Below are 23,030 nucleotides of genomic sequence, written 5' to 3'. Positions count from 1 at the left end.
GAAGAAGTATTCAGTTAGTACTTCTTGCAGTACTTTCTGACATCTTTACCCTGTCTCGGGCACTCAGCCCCATGTGGTTCCTGCTAAAGACGTAACTGCTCACAAATATATAGTTTCATTTAAAAAAGAAAAAGGCTCAGGTACTGTGGTTTTTAGCAAATGTTTCTCGGACAGGAGTAAACTGTGTTTTTGTTGGGTTGCCAGATTAAATCCCTTTGACTGGTTTGATCACCTAAATATATCTTCTGGAAACAGGCTGCTGACAATCTGTACCCACATTATTATATTCCTTATTTATATATAATGTGGTACCAGCACTATTACAAATATTATTTTGTCCTTGAACACATACAGTTCACTGACCCTCTCATCTCCTCAGATTATCAGCTTGCAAGGACATATTCATCCATATATGTATTCCTGCGTAACCCCCACCCCTCAATACATAGACAACCTCTGTCTGTCTCTCTCTTGATAGCATAAAACAACAAAACACAGTGATGTGTTATCAGAGCTTTTATGGAAACAGTATTTTCTCTTGCATACATAATACCACCTGCCATTCACACAAAATAAGCTTTTAAGCCTTAACAAAGTCTTCACCATTTGTCTCATGCTATTGAAATCCATCCTGATCGTATACACTGTTATTACAGTAATCCAAGTGCAGCATCTCTCATTACTGCACCATTGTATTATCAGGGAAGCTCTTTATGAGAGTATTAAACGATTCACTGTAGCCTAAAGTAATTGGTGGTTGTGTTAGAATGTTGCAATTAGTGTTTAACCACAATTTCCTAGATCTGAACCTAAGGATAAGAATTTTCAACATAAATAATTATGACATTTTTACAACAAATGACATTTTTAAGAAAGTTAAGTTAAAGTTAATACTGTTTGTTTCAATAATATATTGTCATACAATTAAAAGTGCCAAGTATCTGAAGTATGAAGTAAGACTAACTGAATAAACAATTTCATCATTTTTTCAAACAACCAGTGACAATCTTAGAAACATTATCACATCTGCATTACATCACAGTTAGTGTTGAAACAATTCAACTTGACAAACAATGACAAACTTTTTAATGACATGCTTGGACTCCTACTTACAGCACTTATAAGACAGCCTCAGTTAAGTAAGTGCTGTTTTTTGTTAAACTATCCTCATTCTTTAAGGTTAAGCCAAATAAGTGTAAAAAAAATTAAAATATTATGGGATATCCACCTACACATGAGAGTTAACATTTAAATTAATTTTGTAACGAGTCCCATATTGGTGTATTTCATGAACTACAATCCTCAGTGCCCTGTTCCTAGAGAACTCAGCACTGACAAGACCAGATACTCTCACAGTGTATCATGGATTCATTATCCAGCCTGAGGCAATTCATTTGCTAAGAGCCAGCGTGCTTCTTCATTTCTGATAAACAACATCTTTCCTCCTGCATTGGGAAGTGGCTCAGTGTAAATTGGACCACTTGAGATCTGGACTGTGAGACCGGCTGGCAGCAACAGCGGCAGTCTCTCTCTGCTCACATTCAGAGCTCCTTTTCCAAAGCCCTTTGTTGTCAGAAAATGCAGCTTTCGTTCAGATGCACGTCATGCCTTGCGTTTGGCAAGGGCTATACGCTCGGACACAGTTTTGATGGGAACTCCTTTGAGGGTCACTTTGACATGGATGAAGAGTGTGCTGGGGGACAGACTGGAACCATCTGCCTTTAATAAATGAACATGTCGATAACCTGGGAAGAAAGAGTATATTACACACATTAAACAACATGCCAAAGTGGCGACTGTTTTATGAAATGCACAGGGGATTTTTATGAGCACCTGTTCGTAGGCTCATGAAAGGTAAAGTGAACTGCCCCACAAAGTCATTTTTGGCAGTGTGATCATGGTCCTCCACTACAAACCGCACCAGGGCCAGTTCAGGGACCTGCAGCTGGAAGCTCAGAGTGCAGTCCCATCGTGGGTTGAAACCTGTAGAGGGTGCACAAGAGCTGTAAATCATCCTCCAGTACTGTACCTTTCAAACAAACAGAAAAGGCTGCAAAGATCTGTGCTGCTTAATGATGTCATCTATTGTCTCCTGCATTTACATCATTACAAAATAAGACAATAATAAAAAAAACTGCATTATAGCATAACATTATTTCGCAGCAATAATAGGTTTGCATAAAAATAAAGAATTAGTTTTCTGCTTAAAACATTTATTTATTAAAAAAAAACACATTTATACAGGTAATATAATATTAGGTTGGCACTTTATTGTTAAATGCTTTTTAGTGAATTATGATGTCTATTACCATTGTTGTCAATGCGCTGGGTTTTGTTTCTTGCATTATCAATAGCCACCCCATGAATTTCCACCCACACTTGTGGGTCCACTATGGAGCTAGCCTTTTCTGTATTGATTTTTGGCAGCTGCTGTGCAGATATTATCTGAAAAGCAAAGTGCAGTTTGTCAGTTTTAACATCAAATTCTGATGGGACAATTATATTTAAGTAAAGCCAAATTTATTCTATTTGTACAGCCCAAAATCAACAACATGCCTCAAAGGGTCTCACAATCTGTACAGCATGCAACACCCTCTATCTTCAGATACTCTTTACAGAGAAAAAATTTCACAAAAGAAACTTTAATGGGAAAAATGGAAGAAAAACCTCTTGTAGGATGAACAAACATGCTATAGATAGATGTACCGAGTAGAGATGTTCTAATATTATTTTTTCCTTCCCAATACTAATTCTGATACCTGAAATTGTGTATCGGCCGATACTGAGTATCGATCCGATACCAGTGTGTTAAAAATACATATATTTTATCATGTTATATGTTGTATACTACTAACCCTGTATAGATGTGATATGATTGCTATCATTGTTGTGTGGCCTGGCTCAGGTTAAACTCTTTGTGAAACATGAACAAACACAAACAATAAACGCCACAGAACTTTCTTTTATTATCCAGTGAGACATAACAGAAAAAGTAAAAAAAAACTACTAAATTTTCTTCTGGGCTAAATTACGTGGTATCACATCAGTGCATAAACTAGAGTACTTGCCAATACCGATATCAGCATTTGAGGTAGTTTGGGAGGGTTTAGAGTAGTCAACCAATCCAAATTTCCTGTAACACTTTTACACAATAGGTTACCGCTACTCACTCGTATTGTCAGCTGGGTGGGAATGTGACCGGGTCCTCCTCCCGTATTCTCTGGGTTAAAGTCGGAAGTGGGGCTGCACAGGAAGCCCGGTTTGAGAATGTATCCACAGCGACCATTGTGGAGGAAGCGACCCTGGTTCAGGTCCATTTGCTCCCCGGGTGTCTGGAAGTTCAAAGCCACTGCACAGTACAGAGAGTGGAATCATTAACTCGGCAAGCCCGATCACACACGTACAGAAAACATATCAGCATCAGTGAATGCAGTCAGTAAAAGCCATCAATATGTTCTGTGATGGAGCAGCAATTTGCAGAAATGAGAGTCAGTATAACATTTCTTTGGCACTTACTGACCACATAATGTTTTCCAAATGAATTGCCTTAATTTGTACTAACCCATCTGGCAGCCAGCGTTCCACATTTCCTGAGGATCATAGTTGGATGATTGGAGGCGCTGGCCAGACGGGTAAATCCGGCTCAGCTGCCTGCTGTTGTGTCTCACAAAAAGCTTTCCTGCAAATAAAAAGAAGAAAACCACATGCCATGATACACTTGAGGCTGATTATATTTGGTGTAGAATCAGCTGCAATAAAGTAATGTCAGAACATATTTTCAACTTTCTGTCTGTAATGTCAAGATGCAATTATTTCCACTCTTGTACCTGAGTCTTTGATGAGCCTGTGGGCCTCATTTTCAGAGAAGGAGGACATTTCATTTGGAGGTTTTTCAGATGCATTTTCAAACCCACGGAATGGGACACTTCTGCAGTACACCACTAGCTCTGATAGCTCTGGGCTCAGTTTAGAACAGACCTGGGAAGGGCAAATGCAAACATAAAAGAAAATCAAGTGATTATCTAAAAAGTGCTTCATAGGCTATATTGCAAGTCTTCCTGAACCTTCCTGACCTTTGCAGGATCCTTCTTGGGGGTGTTCTTATAGCTGCTTGCTGGTTCATCTTCAGAGCTTGAGGAGAAGCTGGCACAGCTGCCAGCCTTTCCCAGCTGGCCCAAGTGAGGAATCTGCTTCTTCCCTTTTACCAGGATACGCCCCTTCAGCTCCTGCAACAAATGTCATTGGAACAAATTACTTCATTAGAAAAACCAGACAGCCAGAAGTCTTTGAAAAATGATCCAGCTGTGTGTGTGTGTGTGTGTGTGTGTGTGTGTGTGTGTGTGTGCGTGCGTGCGTGCGTTTGTGTGTTGTAATCGTGTGTGTATTACTTCAGGAGAAGGCAAGTCCTTCGGCGGCTGGGCACTGAGTGGCTTGGTAAGTAGTTTGCTGCCCAGGATGGTGCGGAGGTGTTTGGCCATGACAGCTTGCTGCTCCACAGAACAGTGGTTCTCCAAGGACAGGATTAGAGGATATGGGGACACCTGCAGGGAGAAACACAGGAGAATCACGTCATTAAAATGCAATTAGATCACATTATAGAAATGCAGGACCCAACACTGTAATGATATAGTATGTCAAAACCAAAATACTGCAGGGTTGCCTCAGAGCCAAGAATGCAACCACAAGAAGCGCAGTAGGCTGTTAAAGCAAGAAGTCTGATTGACTGCTCACTCATTACATTAACAAGCAGCAGCGAGCATACTGTCATAGCTGAGGATTTACACCATCAAATCAAGTTCCTTTTACCTTGAAGGCATACTGGGCAATGGTTTCAATGACCTCTTTAAATGGCACTTTGGAAGTGAGAGTGTGGCCATGGTAGATGACAGGTTCACCTTTATCTCCATCCCAGCAGTCAAGCTCCACACAGCGACAGCCCTGATTCAGAGCCCTGTCAGTGAAAGATGCATACTTTTAATCTCACTCCACAGGAGGATCATACAAATTAAGAACATCTAAATAGCTTTTAATCATGCTAAAATAGGTGCTGATTGAAGATGTTTTACAAGTCTCTGTCCGAATACCTGATGTATGGCTCAGTGCTGCTGGCGCTGGTGACTTGGTCCTTGGTTAGGTAAGTGTTGTGTGACGAGGAGATGAAGTAGTGGGCCAAAGGGTAGCTCATGTCCTGGTAGACTCTGGCATGGTCAGGGTTAACCACATCATTCTCCCGAGACAGCATGTACATAGTGAAACCATTCTGAGTCATGTACTGGTTCTTTTGAGCTGCAATAAATGGAAAAGTGTTAAAAGTATCATTTAGCAAATTAATCGAAAAAAAAAAACTGGTGAGAGTTTAACTAAAGAGGTTAAACAGTGGAGTCTAATAAATCTGTCTCTGGCAGGCAAAATTGCATGTATTAAAATGAACGTACTGACCAGATTTTTATATCTGTTTCAGAGCATCCTCTCATGTATTATTACTGGGCGGCAAACCTACAAAAAATTGTTTATTGGATACATGTCTCAAATGCTGACTGGTGCCAATCAGAAGCAGACACCTGTACATCATCATCACTTCCTGCACTAGTTGCTGACAAGCTTCCACTGTCTCCTAAACAATACTCCTCGTGCCCTATTGTAACTTCCACTGTAAGGATCTGGTCTCAGTTTAGACAAACTTTCAATTTGAGAGATTTATTTATTTATGGTCCCATATGTAATAATCACGTCTTTCTCCCAGCCAAATTAGATCCTGTCTTTGCCGATTGGCAAAGAACAGGCTTCTAATTCAGTGACCTTTACATAGATGGTCCACCGCCAAGAACGGGACTGGATATCATTTTGCAAATTCCTGTACTTGTTAAGAGTCTTACCTCACAGATATATAATACTATAATGTCTCTTAGTAACTTATGACTTAATAAGATCCAAGCAGACTGGGTTGAAGAGCTTGGAATAGTTATATCTGATGAAATATGGAATAATGCCTTGGGGTAAATGGGGTAAATGGGTCAACATCATGTGGATCATCTTGGTTTAATTCAATTTAAGGTTCTTCGTCGTGCACATTATTCTAAGGCCAGGCTGTCCATGATCTACCCTAACGTAAATGACTTATGTGATTGTTGTTACACAGAAAAGGCAGACCTGTCCCACATGTTTTGGTCCTGTAATAAGCTTAACACTTTTTGGACTACAGCATTCCAGACCTTGTCTGGGGCATTTGACAGAGATATCTGGCTTAGTGCTGAAATGGCTAATTTTTTGGTGTTCAAGGGGAAGGTATACAAATGACAAGTAGACTAAAAGATGCGTTTGCCTTTGCAACTCTTCTTGCGCTGAGAAGTATTTTGTTAGAGTGGAAATCGGAACATTCACCCAAAGGCTCAGCTTGGATGAACGACCTGATGCTATTTCTAAAGTTAGAAAAGATTAAATATTCCATTACAGGGTCGATCCTCAAATTTCATAAGAGATGGGATGCTTTGGTGTTTTATTTTGAAAGGCTCAAGACTCTTCCCGAAAATTAAGTAGGAACTGCATCCTCCATAACTAACCCTGCTCCACTGTTTGAGCTTTCGGCATTCTGGAGTATAATGATAAAAGCTGATGGCAAAGTAGCCTATGTACTTGTGCATCCACAGGCATCCTTTATTATTCTTTTTTAAATTTATTTTTATATTGTTACTTTATTTTAATATGTATTTTTATTTTATGAGCATTATTTACTTTATCGCCTACTTGGTACAATACCCTGTATACAATATATGTTGAAAAAAGATTTTTTTTTCCTGTATAACTATTATTTGCATAGGCAGTATGTGGGGGGGAGCAAAAAACAAATGTCGCCAAATGTCTGTAAGCAATTGCTGTTCTTTTTTGCAAATAAAAAGATTCATAAAGAGGTTAAACAACATGCATCAGGACTCCTTCTCTCACACGGATTAAGCTAAACAGCCAAGGGGGAAAAATTATGTGAAATGTAAAAATGTGTCTGCTCTGCACTTGACTTGGCAGTCAAACAGTGATGAAATCACTGCACCCTATATAATTATTTATAATTCACAGATTCTCTCTTACTGAACCAGACAGTCATCTAATCTTCACCTCCCAAACATCTCACTCACTTAGTTGAAATTATGTTTTTCTTAAAGCAAGACTATGTAACTTTTGAGAAAACAAATAACATATTCTTTCACTTACAAATAAAAAGAAAATTTGTAAGAAATTCAACAAAACATATATTTGATATTGTGGATATTGTTTTTTTATTAGCCTCTTTCAGCCCTTTTGTGTCTCAGTGAACATAACTGAACTCATGCTAATAAATAAAACTTAAACTCAATACTTTGACACCTACTTCCTTAGATATTCCGTAAATAAAGTTTGAGTTTTTGTGGGTGGCATCTTGTTAGTTTTCATGTCAGCCATAATAAAGTATTGCTTGTGCTAACTACTTAGCTCTTCTTTAAAAAAAAAACGCCCCCACTAACATAAAGAGCATCCCATTATTGTGCAGCAGAGGGTTTTGCCTCAGTGTTTAGAATAGTAAACACCTTTACAGATATATCTAAATCCCTATTTTGTCATTGTATGAAACAGGACACTCACAGTGTCTATATGTAAATGTGGGATCTTTCTCTAAAGCCTTTAATGACTGCTTTTCATACCCCAGTCATTGAGCTCATAGGTGAGTATGAGGCTCTGAGCATGATTCAACGAGGCGTCTTCTCCTTGGTCTCCCAGGAAGTCGCGCAGCTCAGCAGTGGCGAGCACACACCCATTACTTGAATAGTGTCTGAACACAGCGTCCAGCTCGGGCCGTCGCAGCAGCTCCCTGCAAAACTCCTCAATCTCTACATGATCCAGACGACCATCACCGGATCGATCACACCTCTGGGTTACAGGGGATAGGGATGAGACACACACAGAGACACATATTAAACACAGTGTTTTATTTTGGGAGTGCTTCAAATTTCCTGTGGAGTTTTCCCTTCTCCATAATAATAATTACACCAGCTGTGTATACTTACATTACAAATGCGGCTCTCTGAGGAGGGTCAGTATTGGAAATTGCAAGCTAAAAGACATGGCAGGCAGTAATGCCCCACAATAAAGAAATAACTGGCTCTTGATTTGTTGTATGAAAGACGAGACAGAGGGGATAAAAAATGTGGAGGGCTGTAGGTGGTTTGCTTGGCGCTGGCTTGGCGCTGGCTTGGTAATTGAACACAGACTTGACACTCCAGGGTGTCACAGTAAACAGAAAAGAGCAAAAATATCACCAACTCTCAACATATCTGCGCAGTTATTCCCTCTCTTTTTCCATTGAATGCTTCCAGTATTCAGTTCATATAAATTATATCTACTGACTATTTAACAGGTGCTAAAAACCCAAATAATGTACATGACCCTGACCTTGAATAAAGAGCGGGCATACTGCTCACTCAGGTCAATGTTGATCATCTGGAGCAGGCGTTTGACCTCATCGTAGCTCATCTTGCCGTCCTGGTTCTGATCCGCTCGCTTCAGGTAGCGTCGGATCCAAGTGTAGAGGGTTAAGGAATAAAACCAGACTAAAACCTAAAGACTATAGTTCATCAATTAAGACAGTATTTGGATTCATAATGTGCAAAAATACACTGTTGTTTTGCATTAACCGGTTTCAGTCATTTAGCCAATCCTCCTTATATATGTATTTATATGAATGGGGTGGAAAAAAATTATAAGCAGTCTAATACAATACAATTCCAACAGCACCACAAACTACAGCCTCCAAAATTATCATGAATTCAAATCAACATAAATATAACTTTTATGAAGGTAATTTTTAGCATAGAACTGTATTAAACTGCTTTAGTTTAAGCCAGATGTACTTAATAAACTGGCAAATGAGTTTTTGTTGATGCCAACATTGTTGAACCAAATTCAATTCAGCTGTTGCCTCAAACTCTCTTCTGCTGAATGAATGTAATCTAATGTAAGTGCATTAAAGAGACGATAGCAACAAAAGACTAATTATAGTTTGTTGTCACCTGCCCGTGCAGTTGTACAAATTGTAACACAGAGAGCCCACACATACACATCAACTAGGCTTCTGAAAGTCTACACTATGAAAAATAATAAATGAGATAACAAGATAGCATAAACAAGATAATTGCCCTGATGATTTATTTGTTGATAAAACTAAAAATATATATAAAAAAGAAGGGAGGTGACCTTAATGCTATACACTACCTGATACCTCCAGTCATATTATCCTCTGCCTATGAGGAATTGTAACTAACAGTGGTGGTCGGACTATATTTAGACAAGACTTTTTATCTAGTCATTACTGCTCACCTTAGCTATGCTGTGGACGTGGGATGGCACATGTGACAGCAGAGTCAGTAACCATAGCAATGCTGCCTCAGCTACACTGTACCTATTCTAGCATATTGAAAATGGGGCAGGATATTGGTCAAGTTTTTGTTTCTGACTCATGTTGGCCACGTGCTCCTTTAAAGTGCGTAGCCCTCGCACCCAGTGCTGAGCTTCATCCTCACAGGGGCACAGCAGGTCCAGGCTTTTCCTGGCACCTCTGAAGACCACTGTGAAGCACTGGCCCTCCGGCACCGACCCGGACAGCTGCCGCAGCGCCTCGGACTGGCAGCCTTCACGCACACACTCCACTTCTGTCACTGCGACTGGGAGAGGAGAGGGAAAGAAAAAGTTCAGAAGAAGCAGCTAAAGGTCAAACGTCATGTGTCTACATGGATTAATAAATCCCACCAAGCAGAGTGTCATAGCAACAGGATTGTAAAATATAACATGCACTTTATGTAATTCTCAACGGGATAATTTTAACCTGCAACTTCATGACTCTTACAGCACACAGACTGACACACGAGTTAAAGTTGCACCTTCAGTTTGTGCTCTCACTGCTCAAAGAGCAGGTTCTTCTAATGGGTTTTATAGTAGTTATGGATTTTTGACATGCTCAGTTTTATGTAACAGTGTTTCATCTTGGCCAGGTCTCCCTTGAAAAAGAGATTTTAAACTCAAGGGACTTCCTGGTTAAATAAAAGTGAAATAAATACACAAATAAAATAATCTAGCTATGGTAGCTGTACAGGATCATTTGGAGGGTTGATTTATGGGATATAAACAAACGCAAGACTAAAGAGTGTACAGCCATGTTGTGAGGCTGTGTTAGCTAAACGCTAGTCTCGCATTGCCAGACCTTCCTCCACAGCGCTGTAGAGGAGGGTCTGGTTAGTCTACACAACATAGGAGAAATACAGTGCCTTGCGAAAGTATTCGGCCCCCTTGAACGTTTTGACCTTTTGCCACATTTCAGGCCTCAAACATAAAGATAAAAAACTGTAATTTTTTGTGAAGAATCAACAACAAGTGGGTCCCAATTATGAAGTGGAACGAAATTCATTGGCTATTTCAAACTTTTTTAACAAATAAAAAACTGAAAAAGTGGGCGTGCAAAATTATTCAGCCCCTTTACTTTCAGTGCAGCAAACTCTCTCCAGAAGTTCAGTGAGGATCTCTGAATGATCCAATGTTGACCTAAATGACTAATGATGATAAATAGAATCCAGCTGTGTGTAATCAAGTCTCCGTATAAATGCACCTGCTCTGTGATAGTCTCAGAGGTCCGTTTAAAGCGCAGAGAGCATCATGAAGAACAAGGAACACACCAGGCAGGTCCGAGATACTGTTGTGGAGAAGTTTAAAGCCGGATTTGGATACAAAAAGATTTCCCAAGCTTTAAACATCCCAAGGAGCACTGTGCAAGCGATAATATTGAAATGGAAGGAGTATCAGACCACTACAAATCTACGAAGACCCGGCCGTCCCTCTAAACTTTCAGCTCATACAATGAGAAGACTGATCAGAGATGCAGCCAAGAGGCCCATGATCACTCTGGATGAACTGCAGAGATCTACAGCTGAGGCGGGAGACTCTGTCCATAGGACAACAATCAGTCGTATACTGCACAAATCTGGCCTTTATGGAAGAGTGGCAAGAAGAAAGCCATTTCTTAAAGATATCCATAAAATAGTGTCGTTTAAAGTTTGCCAAAAGCCACCTGGGAGACACACCAAACATGTGGAAGAAGTTGCTCTGGTCAGATGAAACCAAAATCGAACTGTTTGGCAACAATGCAAAACGTTATGTTTGGCGTATAAAAACAACACGCTCATCACCCTGAACACACCATCCCCACTGTCAAACATGGTGGTGGCAGCATCATGGTTTGGGCCTGCTTTTCTTCAGCAGGGACAGGGAAGATGGTTAAAATTGATGGGAAGATGGATGGAGCCAAATACAGGACCATTCTGGAAGAAAACCTGATGGAGTCTGCAAAAGACCTGAGACTGGGGCGGAGATTTGTCTTCCAACAAGACAATGATCCAAAACATAAAGCAAAATCTACAATGGAATGGTTCACAAATAAACATATCCAGGTGTTAGAATGGCCAAGTCAAAGTCCAGGCCTGAATCCAATCGAGAATCTGTGGAAAGAACTGAAAACTGCTGTTCACAAACGCTCTCCATCCAACCTCACTGAGCTCGAGCTGTTTTGCAAGGAGGAATGGGCAAAAATGTGTCCGTCTCGATGTGCAAAACTGATAGAGACATACCCCTAGCGACTTACAGCTGTAATCGCAGCAAAAGGTGGCGCTACAAAGTATTAACTTAAGGGGGCTGAATAATTTTGCACGCCCAATATTTCAGTTTTTTATTTGTTTAAAAGGTTTGAAATATCCAATAAATTTTGTTCCACTTCATGATTGTGTCCCACTTGTTGTTGATTCTTCACAAAAAATTACAGTTTTATATCTTTATGTTTGAGGCCTGAAATGTGACAAAAGGTCGAAAAGTTCAAGGGGGCCGAATACTTTCGCAAGGCACTGTATAGGAGAAAAACGTTCTCTGGTTTATTGGCATTTCTTTAAACCAATCACAATCATCTTGGTGGAGAAATGGTGCCTCTGCAAAATAGCCTCGGGAAGGAACTTGTTTTGGTGGAACGTGTACGTTCAAAAGTTGTTTTAGTCATGCAACAGAAAACTCAGATTGGACAGATAGTCTAGCTAGCTGTCTGGATTTACCCTGCAGAGATCTGAGGAGCAGTTAACATAAGTCCTCATAAATCCACTGGAGTTTAGAATGCCAACACAAAGAAAACGGAAGGTGACGGACATCCGGCCAAAAATTAGGGTCAGGTGTAATGTTTACTATATTCACTATCTAAGTTGAGCATGTTAGCATGCTAACATTAGCTACTTAGCGCTAAATACAAAATACAGCTGAGGCCGATGGGAATGTCTGTATTTCTTCAGGTATATTTAGTAAAAAACAACTATTGTGATAAACTGTTTTGATTAATTAATCTTTTTCCTTTATTTTTCAAGCAAAAAAGCCAAACATTTGCTGGTCCCAGCCTCTCAAATATGCTTGTTTTTATCATAAATTATAGTTAAAAATGGTTTTGGACTGATAAAACAAGCTATTTAAGGACATCGTGTTGGGCTCTGGGAGGTTGTGATGGGTATTTTTCATTACTTTTTGGTGTCTCATAGATAATCAATGAATCAAAAAAAATAATATATAATAATAAAATAATCCATAATCCAATGGATAATAATAATACTTGAGTATTGAATAATGATGTTAAATTAAAATTCAAGGAGTCATCAAAGTATTTAGGATTAATTGTCTGGGAACCATGAATGTCTGTACAAACTTCTGTGCATACAATACATGTAGCAGATGTTGAGATATTTCAAAGGACAAGTGAAAACTTTGACATGCTGGTAGTGCTATCTGAAAAGTCAGGGGATTACCAAAATCAGTAGTATTCATTCTCTGGGCACCATTAATCCAGCAATCGGCAATCCAGACAATAATTATTGAGATATTTTAGTGTGGAACAAAGTGGTGGACTGACAGATAGACCACCCCTACAGACATGCTGCTAGCATGGCTAAACATATTTTCCAGTGTTATTTTATTTAGGTATGATTTTGACAGAGGAGTTATGGGCCACAAGGTTTGATATTTACAATGTTGTGATCTGTTTATCTTGTATTTGCAGAGCTCTGGGCAACACTTTCTGCCCAGAAAAGACAGCCAAACACACACATAGACACACACACACTAGCTGATTCTAACACAACAACTTTATTCAGCAAAGGAGCTTGTCTATTTCTGCACTGGGATGCATGCTGTGTGGTGATCACTCAGTTGGGTAATAAGCGTGTCTGCACTGACAATAGCCTCATTCTCTTGTTGGAGGTCATAAAGCCTTTGCTGTCCACCTCTTCAAAATTACTCCACATTCCTCCTTTGTGGTTATCCCAGAGACATGGTAAAAGTGACATGAGTGTGTGTGTGTGTGTGTGTGTGTGTGTGTGTGTGTGTGTGGTTTAGAAAAAGTGTTGTATTATATGCCAAGTGCTTTTGAGCATCAGACATGGCACTGAACTCCAGATCACACTAGACCTGGAGAACTGCCTGGAGCTCGGAAAAGAGGAACCAAGCCAATCCTTCATCCTGAATTCACACAAACACACACTCACACTGCTTGTTTGCCATCATTGTAAGGAGTGTTATCTGCTGCCACTTGACCACCCTGTCTATTTCTGGAGCTGCTGCAGCACAATCAAGACAGCCTTCACCACCCACTGACCCACAAATCTGTAGGGCTAGCCCGGGGGTTAGCATTAAACTACATTCCAACATCAGGACAGAGAGCACAAACAGAAGAGAGGTGGGAGGGCTAAAGGTCATACAACAAGGAGGAAATTAAAAGAGGGTGAGAGAGATTCATCCTCTTATTCATATCCAATTATTGGTTTTGGCAAGACACGATTACCGGAAATGTTCAATATAATAATATAATGATTTGAGGGCCCAGGCAAACAGCGTCTTGCTTTACTTTTCACCCTTTCTCTCTTCTGTTAACTATTAATAATAAAACTTGTAATACCACAGTAAAAGTCCTGCTTTAAATGTTTACTTAAAGTGAAAAGAGAGGCATTACAAGCACAGTGTACTTAAATTTACTTTGAAAGGTGGAGCTTTTAACTCTAATTTAATTTAATTTAATTTATTTAATAATTTTAATTGTAATATTTTGTCAGTAATCTGAATCTGCAACGTAACAGTTCTCTGTCATGTAAATGTAGTAGTACAATGTAGAATACAGTTGATTTGCATATTAAGTGCTTTGGGAGCCTTCTGTCATTTTGGGGTACAATGGTTCTGGAGAAAGCTGCAAGAAGCAATACAGGAGGCCCAGCAATCGGCCCACTCCAAACAGGCACTAGTTTTTATTAATGAAGAAAATATAATTTATATAAATTGCTTATACTTCTGAAACCGAACCTACATCCCTGAGATAAACTATTACCTTTCCACAATTAGAGTACCGGTAGCTCAATCATACAGGATAACCAGTCCGTAACTTAGCAAAGCAAAAGTGAGCCAGCTTACTGTAGCTGACTATTCGCGAGGATATGTTTATGAATTGGTACATAAATACATACACATGATTATTGTTTAGCCAGATTGCAGGGCCCATGATTAATCTCCTCACTCGCCACAGAAACAAACAACCTCTTTAATAAGGCAAAGTAGAAAAGAAGGCATGAGATGGAGCCAAGATAAAACAGCTCAACAGCTCTGAAAAATGATTACTGGGCTGGTGGAAGGCCTGCTGGTCTGTCTTTACAATACTCTGTAGATAAGTTTCCTTCCAGGCAAAGCCCTTTTCCTCTAATCTGATATCGCTTGAGTTTCCTTTCTTATATCTTAACTCTCGCCAAAATGCAACCTAGGGTCTTTTTGTGAATACACAACATGAAACTTTGCTCAAAGTATCACCAGGGGCTCTACACATGAACTCCAGCATTGAGAACATTGTTTGTGTACACAGAGTTTACTAAAAAGAAAGGTTTTGAACAACTCACTTTAGCAGTTGTTGTTTACTCTATCCGCCATCTTGTCAGTCATAAAGAGTCAATCTCTGATTGCAACGTAACAGGGAGGAGAATTAAGATGAAAAGGTCCTAAAGCTTACCATCTTTGGAGGAAATGTCATTCTTATATGAGGCTCATTTTTCAACTACAAGGTCAAAACAACTAATTATTCGTGCATTTATATGTAACTAACCTTTACGACCTTTTCATCTTTACTCTCCTCCCTGTTACGTTGCAATCAGATTGACTCTTTATGACTGACAAGATGGCGGATAGAGTGAGTTGTTCAAAACCTTTCTTTTTAGTAAACTCTGTGTACACAAACAATGTTCTCAATGCTGGAGTTCATGTGTAGAGCCCCTGGTGATACTTCAAGCAAAGTTTCATGTTGTGTCGTTTCTATTCATGAGCAATCCAAATTTCAGGACTTCTCCTCCTTTAATCCTCCTCACTTCTTATAACCAACATTTGGTCCTTTGCCTGTTTTCCACCTTAAATCCTCCCTGCACACACACACACACACACACACACACACACACACACACACACACACACACACACACACACACACACACACACACACACACACACTGTGTGCTCTCCTTCCCGCTCTCCGTGATCATAAAGCCAAGTTTCAGCAATACTCACATGTTTGCTGGGCTTTGGCTTTGCGGGAGCTCTTGGTGGATTCACACCACACAGTTAGTCCGTCATCCAGCAGCCGCAGGTTTCGGCTCTTCTGCCACCTTGAAGAGCGAACTTTCACCATGCTGCAGCCCTGCATCATCACACGTACGTCCTCATTGTCCAGTAGACCTGGAGCACACACAAACAAACACAAACACACAAAACCAAACAATACATGTGATACAGTTTGACATTGTGTCATGAGCAGGTAGAGTTTGTCTTGGTTTTGTACCGTTTTATTGTGACGACATACAGGCTTAATGTACAATACGGTTTCTAAAACTATAGGCCCTACACTGATGTTTAGCAGGTTTAATGTTTACCATGTTCACCATCTTAGTTTAGCAAATTAGAATTCTAATGTTGGCTAGCATTAAAAACAAAGTACAGCTGAGGCCGATGGGATAGTCATTAGTGTTGCAGGTATTTGGTCATAAACCAAAGTATGGGAAAATTGACTTCATGATGGCATCAGATAAAATTTAAGGGATCAAAATAGTTTTTGCAATTTATCCTGATGGGAACATGAATGTGTGTAAAAAAGAATTCATGGCAATTCATACTTGAGACAGAAGGATTCATCCTCTGGGCACCAGAATATCTGTGCAAAATGTCCTACCAATCTATCCAATCCATCTGTCAGGTTAACAACAACATCAGGGGTCATGTTAACTGTATTTGTCAAGCCGACTTCACATATACAGTCAACACTTTTCTGCTTATACCCTACACCAAAGGCTGTGTTTCATATACAAACCTAGGAGGAAATGACCTGTACTGAAGGTTTCAGTGTGCTGAGTGGAGCTGTCATGGATTGTCTTGAAAAGTGACTAATGTTTTAACAAAGTAATGTTTCTCTGTGCATTTTCTTCCAGTGTGAACAATGCACTAAGAATAAAGTTGATAGAAATTGAATGCTGAGATGTGAATCAGCCATGATAATTTGTAGATTTATGTCTCTTGGGGCAGCAGCAGGCCAACAGACAGGCTTTGCCTGGCTGTACCGTTCATAGTTCTCCCTAGCTATTGCCATCATATGGAAATGAAATCAAGACACTAAAAGAAATGCAGAAACTCAGAACAGTGGCATGTATTATATTATGTTGCCAGCACTGAAAGGATTGCGGCATGTTACAGGAAAACATAAAAGATGTAAGCAGGAAGCCTAAGGGATCTACAGACATGGTGGACACATAATTCAGGTTTGAGTTGAGAGTTATCTGAAACACAGAGAGGAAAACAAGTAACTATGTACTGCTGTTTGGTGCAAGTGCTATGTCTTAGCACGTAATAGCTTTACGATCAATCGCAAAGCCAAATGCTTGCACAAGATACAATTTAAAAGTACAGGGCCATTTTTACATGAGCTGGTTTTGATTACATAATAATTAAAGGGCAAAAATAGAGCTGACAAGATTTGTCAGGGAGGGGATGACATGTGTCAAAGGCCCCAAGCCCAATTTTACCCAGGAACAGGGATGGATAATTTCAAATAACTGGTATGAAAATATTCAGACATTCAGGCTAAAAAATAGTCCGAAGGTTTTGCATAATAAAAATTTACATTTTCAAAAACTAAAACCAGCAGACAAATTAGTTTTTTTAAGGTTCAGTTAAGTATCTGGTTATATCAAACTGCTTTGTAACTTATTATGACAAACCCATATAACTACATCTTTACAGTACAAGTTCAATTGAAGCACATTCAGCTATGCCTCATTGATTCTTTTGCGAGGATGAATGGGGCCTCTCACAGAGCAGTTTTCTCTTTCGGGACTTTTCAAAGGAAAAGTCTAAGCAAACTCTCACTCTTGCCCCCTCCCCCGACTAGAAACAAACTGGGTGCAGCAGAGGATCTCTCCCCATCAGGGTCGAACACAAAGAAATCCCCCTACCAGCCCTCAATCCATAACAAACCGTTTTTTTCCAAGCTGTTACCACATGCAAGGTATTCCCACAAGCAGAGCATTTGGACCTGATTATCTGCAGGTCATTGACCACACTAAGCTGTCCAAACAGCCTTAACTGCTTCTGTCTCAACCCACTGCCTAACCGTTTATTATTGCTCTCCAGCCTCGACCACATTCCTGCTTTCCTACCTGCATAATTTTAATATCTAACCGCAACAGAACAAGTGAGCACAAGCCTGAAAGTGTTGGCCAGTTTTCAATAGCATACACTAAATGCTCCTGAAGGCCTCTTTATAAGGATGTGAATAGAGGGATGGGCATGATTTTCAGGCTAGACAGCTGAATAGTGTTTTCTTTACATCGTCTCCTGCAGAAAATCTGGTTGACATCCTAACTATGCTGGTGTATTTTCATGCAAGCGTTTCAACGCAGCACAGTAATTAGAAAAGCAGCAGAATTAGCAACATACAAGAGAAAATAAAGTTAAAAGAGTCTACAACCATGCTAGCTGCCATCCAAGCACAGCAGTGCTTTAGCTAAATGCTAGTGTCAGCATGCTCCAAATGGCAACGCTAACATCCTGACATAATGTTTGTCATATTTACCATCTTAATTTAGCGCAATAGCATAGTAACATTTGATAAGTAGCGCTAAACACAAAGTACAGCTGAGGTTGATGGGAATGTCATTAGTTTTAACGTATTTGTTCATAAACAAATAAATGGTTGTGGATGAAATGTTAGCCACACTAGCAGCTCTGTGACTTTGCAAATTGGTGTTTTGAGCAAAATGCTAACATCAACATGCTCACAGTGCCAATTTTAACATTCCAATGTTTCTCAGTTTAATGTTTACCATTACAATCTTAGTTTAGCGTGTGTTATCATGCTAACATTTGATAATTTGCCATAAACACTATTTGGCTTACAGCTGAGGCTGATGGGAATGTCATTAGTTTTATAGGTATTTGGTCATAAACCAAAGTATTGGACAGATTAAAATTTTAAATCTAATCATGATGCTAAATGGGAAGAAAAAGGGATCCCCAAACTGATTAAGATTCATCCTGTGGTGGACATAAATGTGTGCACCAAATTTCATGGAACATCTATCAAACAGTTGTTGAGGCATTTTACCTAAAAGCACAAATATAAACCTCATTATGGTGCTAGAGGAAAAGTCAGAGGGATTCGTCAGCCGACTGACAAACCGAGCTAAAACTTGTAAAACGGTGGAATTACTAACAGCTCCGTGTGAGAACATGAGCTAATAGAATAAAGAAACACTGCTGGATCAGCTGTGAGAACATGAACAGCAAACATTCAAATCAATCCCATAAGGAATATTTTTCTGAGGGTGTGTAGACATTGTGAGCATTGGGAGCACATTCAAACTGAGAGGAGGATCAGAAAGAAAATAACCATATCGGCTGGTCAGTAATAGATTGTGTCTGCATGAGTCCTCTTCCCTCAGGCCAACATTCCAGCTCCTCCAGGGACACGGTTCCCGTTTCTTTCAGCATAACAACTGTCACGAGAGCCGGCTAGCAAGGATTCTACACTTGCATAAAAATTAGGGTGTTGTTAATATGATGCTGGCAACGGGTCAATTACATTTTCTTAATTCGTCCCACAGCTGTCCCCACCAGACGGGTCGGTCAGCAAGTAGAGCATCTCTTAATACAAGGTAGCCTTCAATGAAAATTATGATATCCAGAGTTAAAAGATGATCTGAGGAAGGTTTGATTAAAAAAAATGATTGTACTTTGGAGTTGTGACTCTCAGCGGCATTACCTGATTTGTGAACATATTCCTCAGAAAAATAAGTAAAAACAAACTTTTAGTATTATATTATTATAGTATAATAGTATAGTATTATTTTGAAATGCAGAGTTACTGCCAATGTTGTTGTTTTTGGACAGCACACAGTTAAACATGAAAGCAATTTAGCCTCTTTGTATTCTTCTGAAAATAAGCAGCACTCTGTTTTCTCATTCTCTTTTATGATGGATTCATTAATTTAGTCATAATATGCAAGATTTGACCACACAGTGAGGAGTCCATAAACACAGCGAAAAGGTAATTGTTGTGTGTAGATAACAGAATGATTCTAATCAGCTACCGCAACTCTAATATCTGGATAGTGACTTTTAGCCTTTACGTACGTTTGAAGAAAAAAGGATCATTAGACCCCAGAAAGGTTTATATCCCTGTCAAACCACTTATGAACAAACTCCAATAACAGACATTCAGATGGACAGGATACGCAAACTCTTTTTTCACTTTCAATAACATTGTGAAATAGGGCATTTGTGCTGCATCCACGTGGTGTCGGAGTTATTGGGTAAAGGAGTTACTAACTGGGAAAATTCACATGAACACCCCCTCAAGTCTGAACTTTAACATTGCGTGATAGTGCATGCCTGGGCCGAGGTCTCTTTGAGTAGCTGAGTGCCCTTCTAGTTTTATAAGGATTTCTGGTGTTTTGCAAGCCCAAACGCATTGAGTCATGGATTTGTTTGTGCAAATCCTGTTTGTTCTCACATTGCTGTGCTACACAGTGCCACAGAGCTTCAAAGTTAACAGCACTGCCATCAACCTCGGACTCTCTCTGAAACCAAATCCTCAAACCCCCACAGAGGACGTCTGTGGCAGCAGATATATTTATACATGTGTACTGATTAAAACATAAATGATCTCAGAATTAACAAACCTAGGGTTCACAGGAGTGGGAGATCTTTAAACAAACAAGAAAAACTAGTCCTGTGACACAAAACCTTTGAACTCACTTCATTCCACTTTTGGTAATGATAGAAGTGGCCTATGTGGTGTTTTCCATTAAGTAAGAAAAAATGCTAAGACTAAGACTTGGTGGGTTGAAGGCCACCTTACTGATTTATGACGACACATGGCGGTAAGGGGTCGGGTGGTGGATGACCTCACTGGCTTCATTATTCAGTATATGCAGGGGACTCAAATATAGAGTTGAGTTGCGTAATACATTTTCAGGCACAGAGATTTCATAACTCAAAAGTCAGTAATGCTTAAACAAGTGTCTGCATAGTGTCAGAGTTTCAACATAGTCTTCTGTGTCAATGCCACGGTCTGGTTCCCTGCACACACACTGCTGTGAAAAGATGAAAAATCTGGGAATTAAATGTTCAAGTAATACAATTTTGGAGCAGGATTTTAGTTTTCCGAATGCCAAATTAAACAGTGGCGATATGTTACAAAAACAGAAATAGGTTATCAGCTATCATAAAGTTATTTTGATTTTAAAAAGTGATTACTTTGGATTTATTTAGAAGCTTTGTGGGGGAGGGGGGGGAGTACTGTACTGCATGTATTCTCAGTATATTTTATGAACTTCAATGAAACTTTTCAATTCTTGATGTCATGCTGTTGACTTAATATTGTAAACCTGCCAAAGACATTTAAAACAATTTTACACTAGTTTTGGCTGCAGGCACAGTTTACATGTATGGTATAAATAGGTGGAAACAGAGGTCCAGATTTCCAGACATCCAGTGTCTCTTTCGAGATTCTGACAACAGGTGCTCTGTCGTTACTCGGCAGGTGCCTATTTTGGTGAGAGGTGTGACCGTGGGTTGGACCGTGAGCTGGGAGGGCGTGTGTTAAGGGACAGCAGCCTATCGGTGTTGTACTGAGAACCAGAGTAGGCGGAATGGTGAGGAGTCTGAATCACAGCATAGTGCGTGAGAGCTCTTCATAAACATATGATCACTTCAACTACAACCCACACACAACCACACACACTGTCCATTCTTAATTCTGGTTGATGAGTCATTATCTGCTAATTACTAGCAAACTATTAGACATATGTCTTATACTGTTTTCTCTTATAAAATCCACTTTATTGCTTGTTTTTTTTAACCTGGGGATACAACCAAGCACCTAGGCCACAAGCACATAACCCAACAGTAAATACAGTGCTGAATAAGCAAACAGTCTCACAAGTAGTCAGTAGGAAAGTATCCTTTCATGTATTTTAAAAGGATGCAACACTAGCATAGGCTACTTAAATAACTATTATAGGAATTATAGGCTATTGATAACATAATACATACAAAATACCATGATAAAAGCCTCTTCATCTACTAAAATGCAACATATCTATCTCCCTCCTGAAATGTTACGTATAACATTATTATTACTAAGTATGATTAAAATCACTGTACACTTAAATGAAGTTCATAATAAGAAAGTCACTGAATCTGAGGTGATACGACATGACAAAAAACACTGCGCTCTAAATATATCCACATATTTAAGTCCTTACAGTAACATTGTGGTGTTTTTATCTCAGGCTGGAGCAGATCTAGTTAACTTTGTGTCAACAGTTTGGAAGTTTACTTACCGAGCCTTCTGATGGGATCCATCGTCTTCTCGGCCCCTTTCCTCCTCCGCTCTCTGGGACTGGTGGCCGCTGACTTACCGCTGCCTAACATTATTACAACTCCAGCGAAAATGACTGTAGGCTACAACTTTACTTGCGGCTCGCCCTACGAAATAGTAACGTTTAAGGAGGCAGGTGTCTTCCCGCAAGCGCAGATTTGTGCTGTCTCTGAGAGGCCTCCGAGCAGAGAGCGAGACACTTGTGTAAAGTCCCTCCCCGGCGCTGCTCCCCATGCCTGTGCGTAATATTACTCCAAACGTGGCGCACACCTAACGCACTACCTCCTCCTCCTGTCCCAACAAACACCGATGAACTGGACTGCATGAACCAGAGGAGGTTCAAGTCCCTGCACAGGACTATTTACTCAAGGAGCCTAGTGTACCTAACCTAGCCTACTTAAGCAGGCAACAATTTTGAGGTACTGTACTTTATTCGAGTATTTCCATTATCTGCGACTTTATACTTCTACTCCACTACATTTCAGAGGGAAATATTGTACTTTTTACTAACACTTACAATACATTTATTTGATAACTTTAGTTACCTTGCAGATTCAGATTTATAACACAAAATATAGCTTAATCAACAAATAAATTAGGCTGTATTACTATAGGTTAAGATAACTAATTCACAAGCTTCCCAACCGCATATTAAGTAATTAAAATAAGCCACACCTTAATACATCAGTAATTGAAATACAATAATATAGCCTATATTATTAAAAAATTGCCCATTCTGCAAACTTTTTGTATTTATAGTAACCTATATGTTAATGCAGAATTATGTAGTTTTACTTAAGTAGGCTAATATTTTTGAATGCAGGGCTTTTCTACACTGAGGTTACTACTTTTACTTAAAAATATCTGAGTAGGTTACTTCTTCCACCACTGCAGAAGTTCAAGAGGTTAGCGCAGCAAAATAATGCTTCATGTTTATTCTTCCCATTGTAAAGATAAAAAACACATGAACTTTGTGTACTAACCTTTAAAGTGTTAACTTAACTATTCAAACCTAAATATCTACACAATTTAA

The 23,030-nt window shown here is 39.5% G+C and overlaps 1 protein-coding gene across 1 annotated transcript; it reads right to left on the bottom strand.

The window, feature by feature from the left end:
• Window positions 1-501: 501 nt before the first annotated feature.
• Window positions 502-22,450, bottom strand: plcd3a (phospholipase C, delta 3a). The gene is made up of 15 exons (XM_039824365.1): window positions 21,960-22,450; window positions 15,634-15,801; window positions 9,461-9,689; window positions 8,422-8,551; window positions 7,674-7,899; window positions 5,085-5,286; window positions 4,807-4,951; window positions 4,389-4,541; window positions 4,074-4,226; window positions 3,828-3,978; window positions 3,563-3,679; window positions 3,171-3,349; window positions 2,310-2,445; window positions 1,834-1,983; window positions 502-1,745 (listed from the first exon to the last, which is right to left on the bottom strand). Exons 1-15 carry the CDS (start codon window positions 22,048-22,050, stop codon window positions 1,603-1,605), a joined length of 2,373 nt encoding a protein of 790 aa, XP_039680299.1. The 5' UTR covers window positions 22,051-22,450; the 3' UTR covers window positions 502-1,602.
• Between the last annotated feature and the right edge of the window lie 580 nt (window positions 22,451-23,030).

This window comes from Perca fluviatilis, chromosome 15, assembly GCF_010015445.1.
Source record: "Perca fluviatilis chromosome 15, GENO_Pfluv_1.0, whole genome shotgun sequence".
Lineage (NCBI taxonomy): Eukaryota > Metazoa > Chordata > Actinopteri > Perciformes > Percidae > Perca > Perca fluviatilis.
This window is presented reverse-complemented; position numbering and strand designations above follow the sequence as displayed.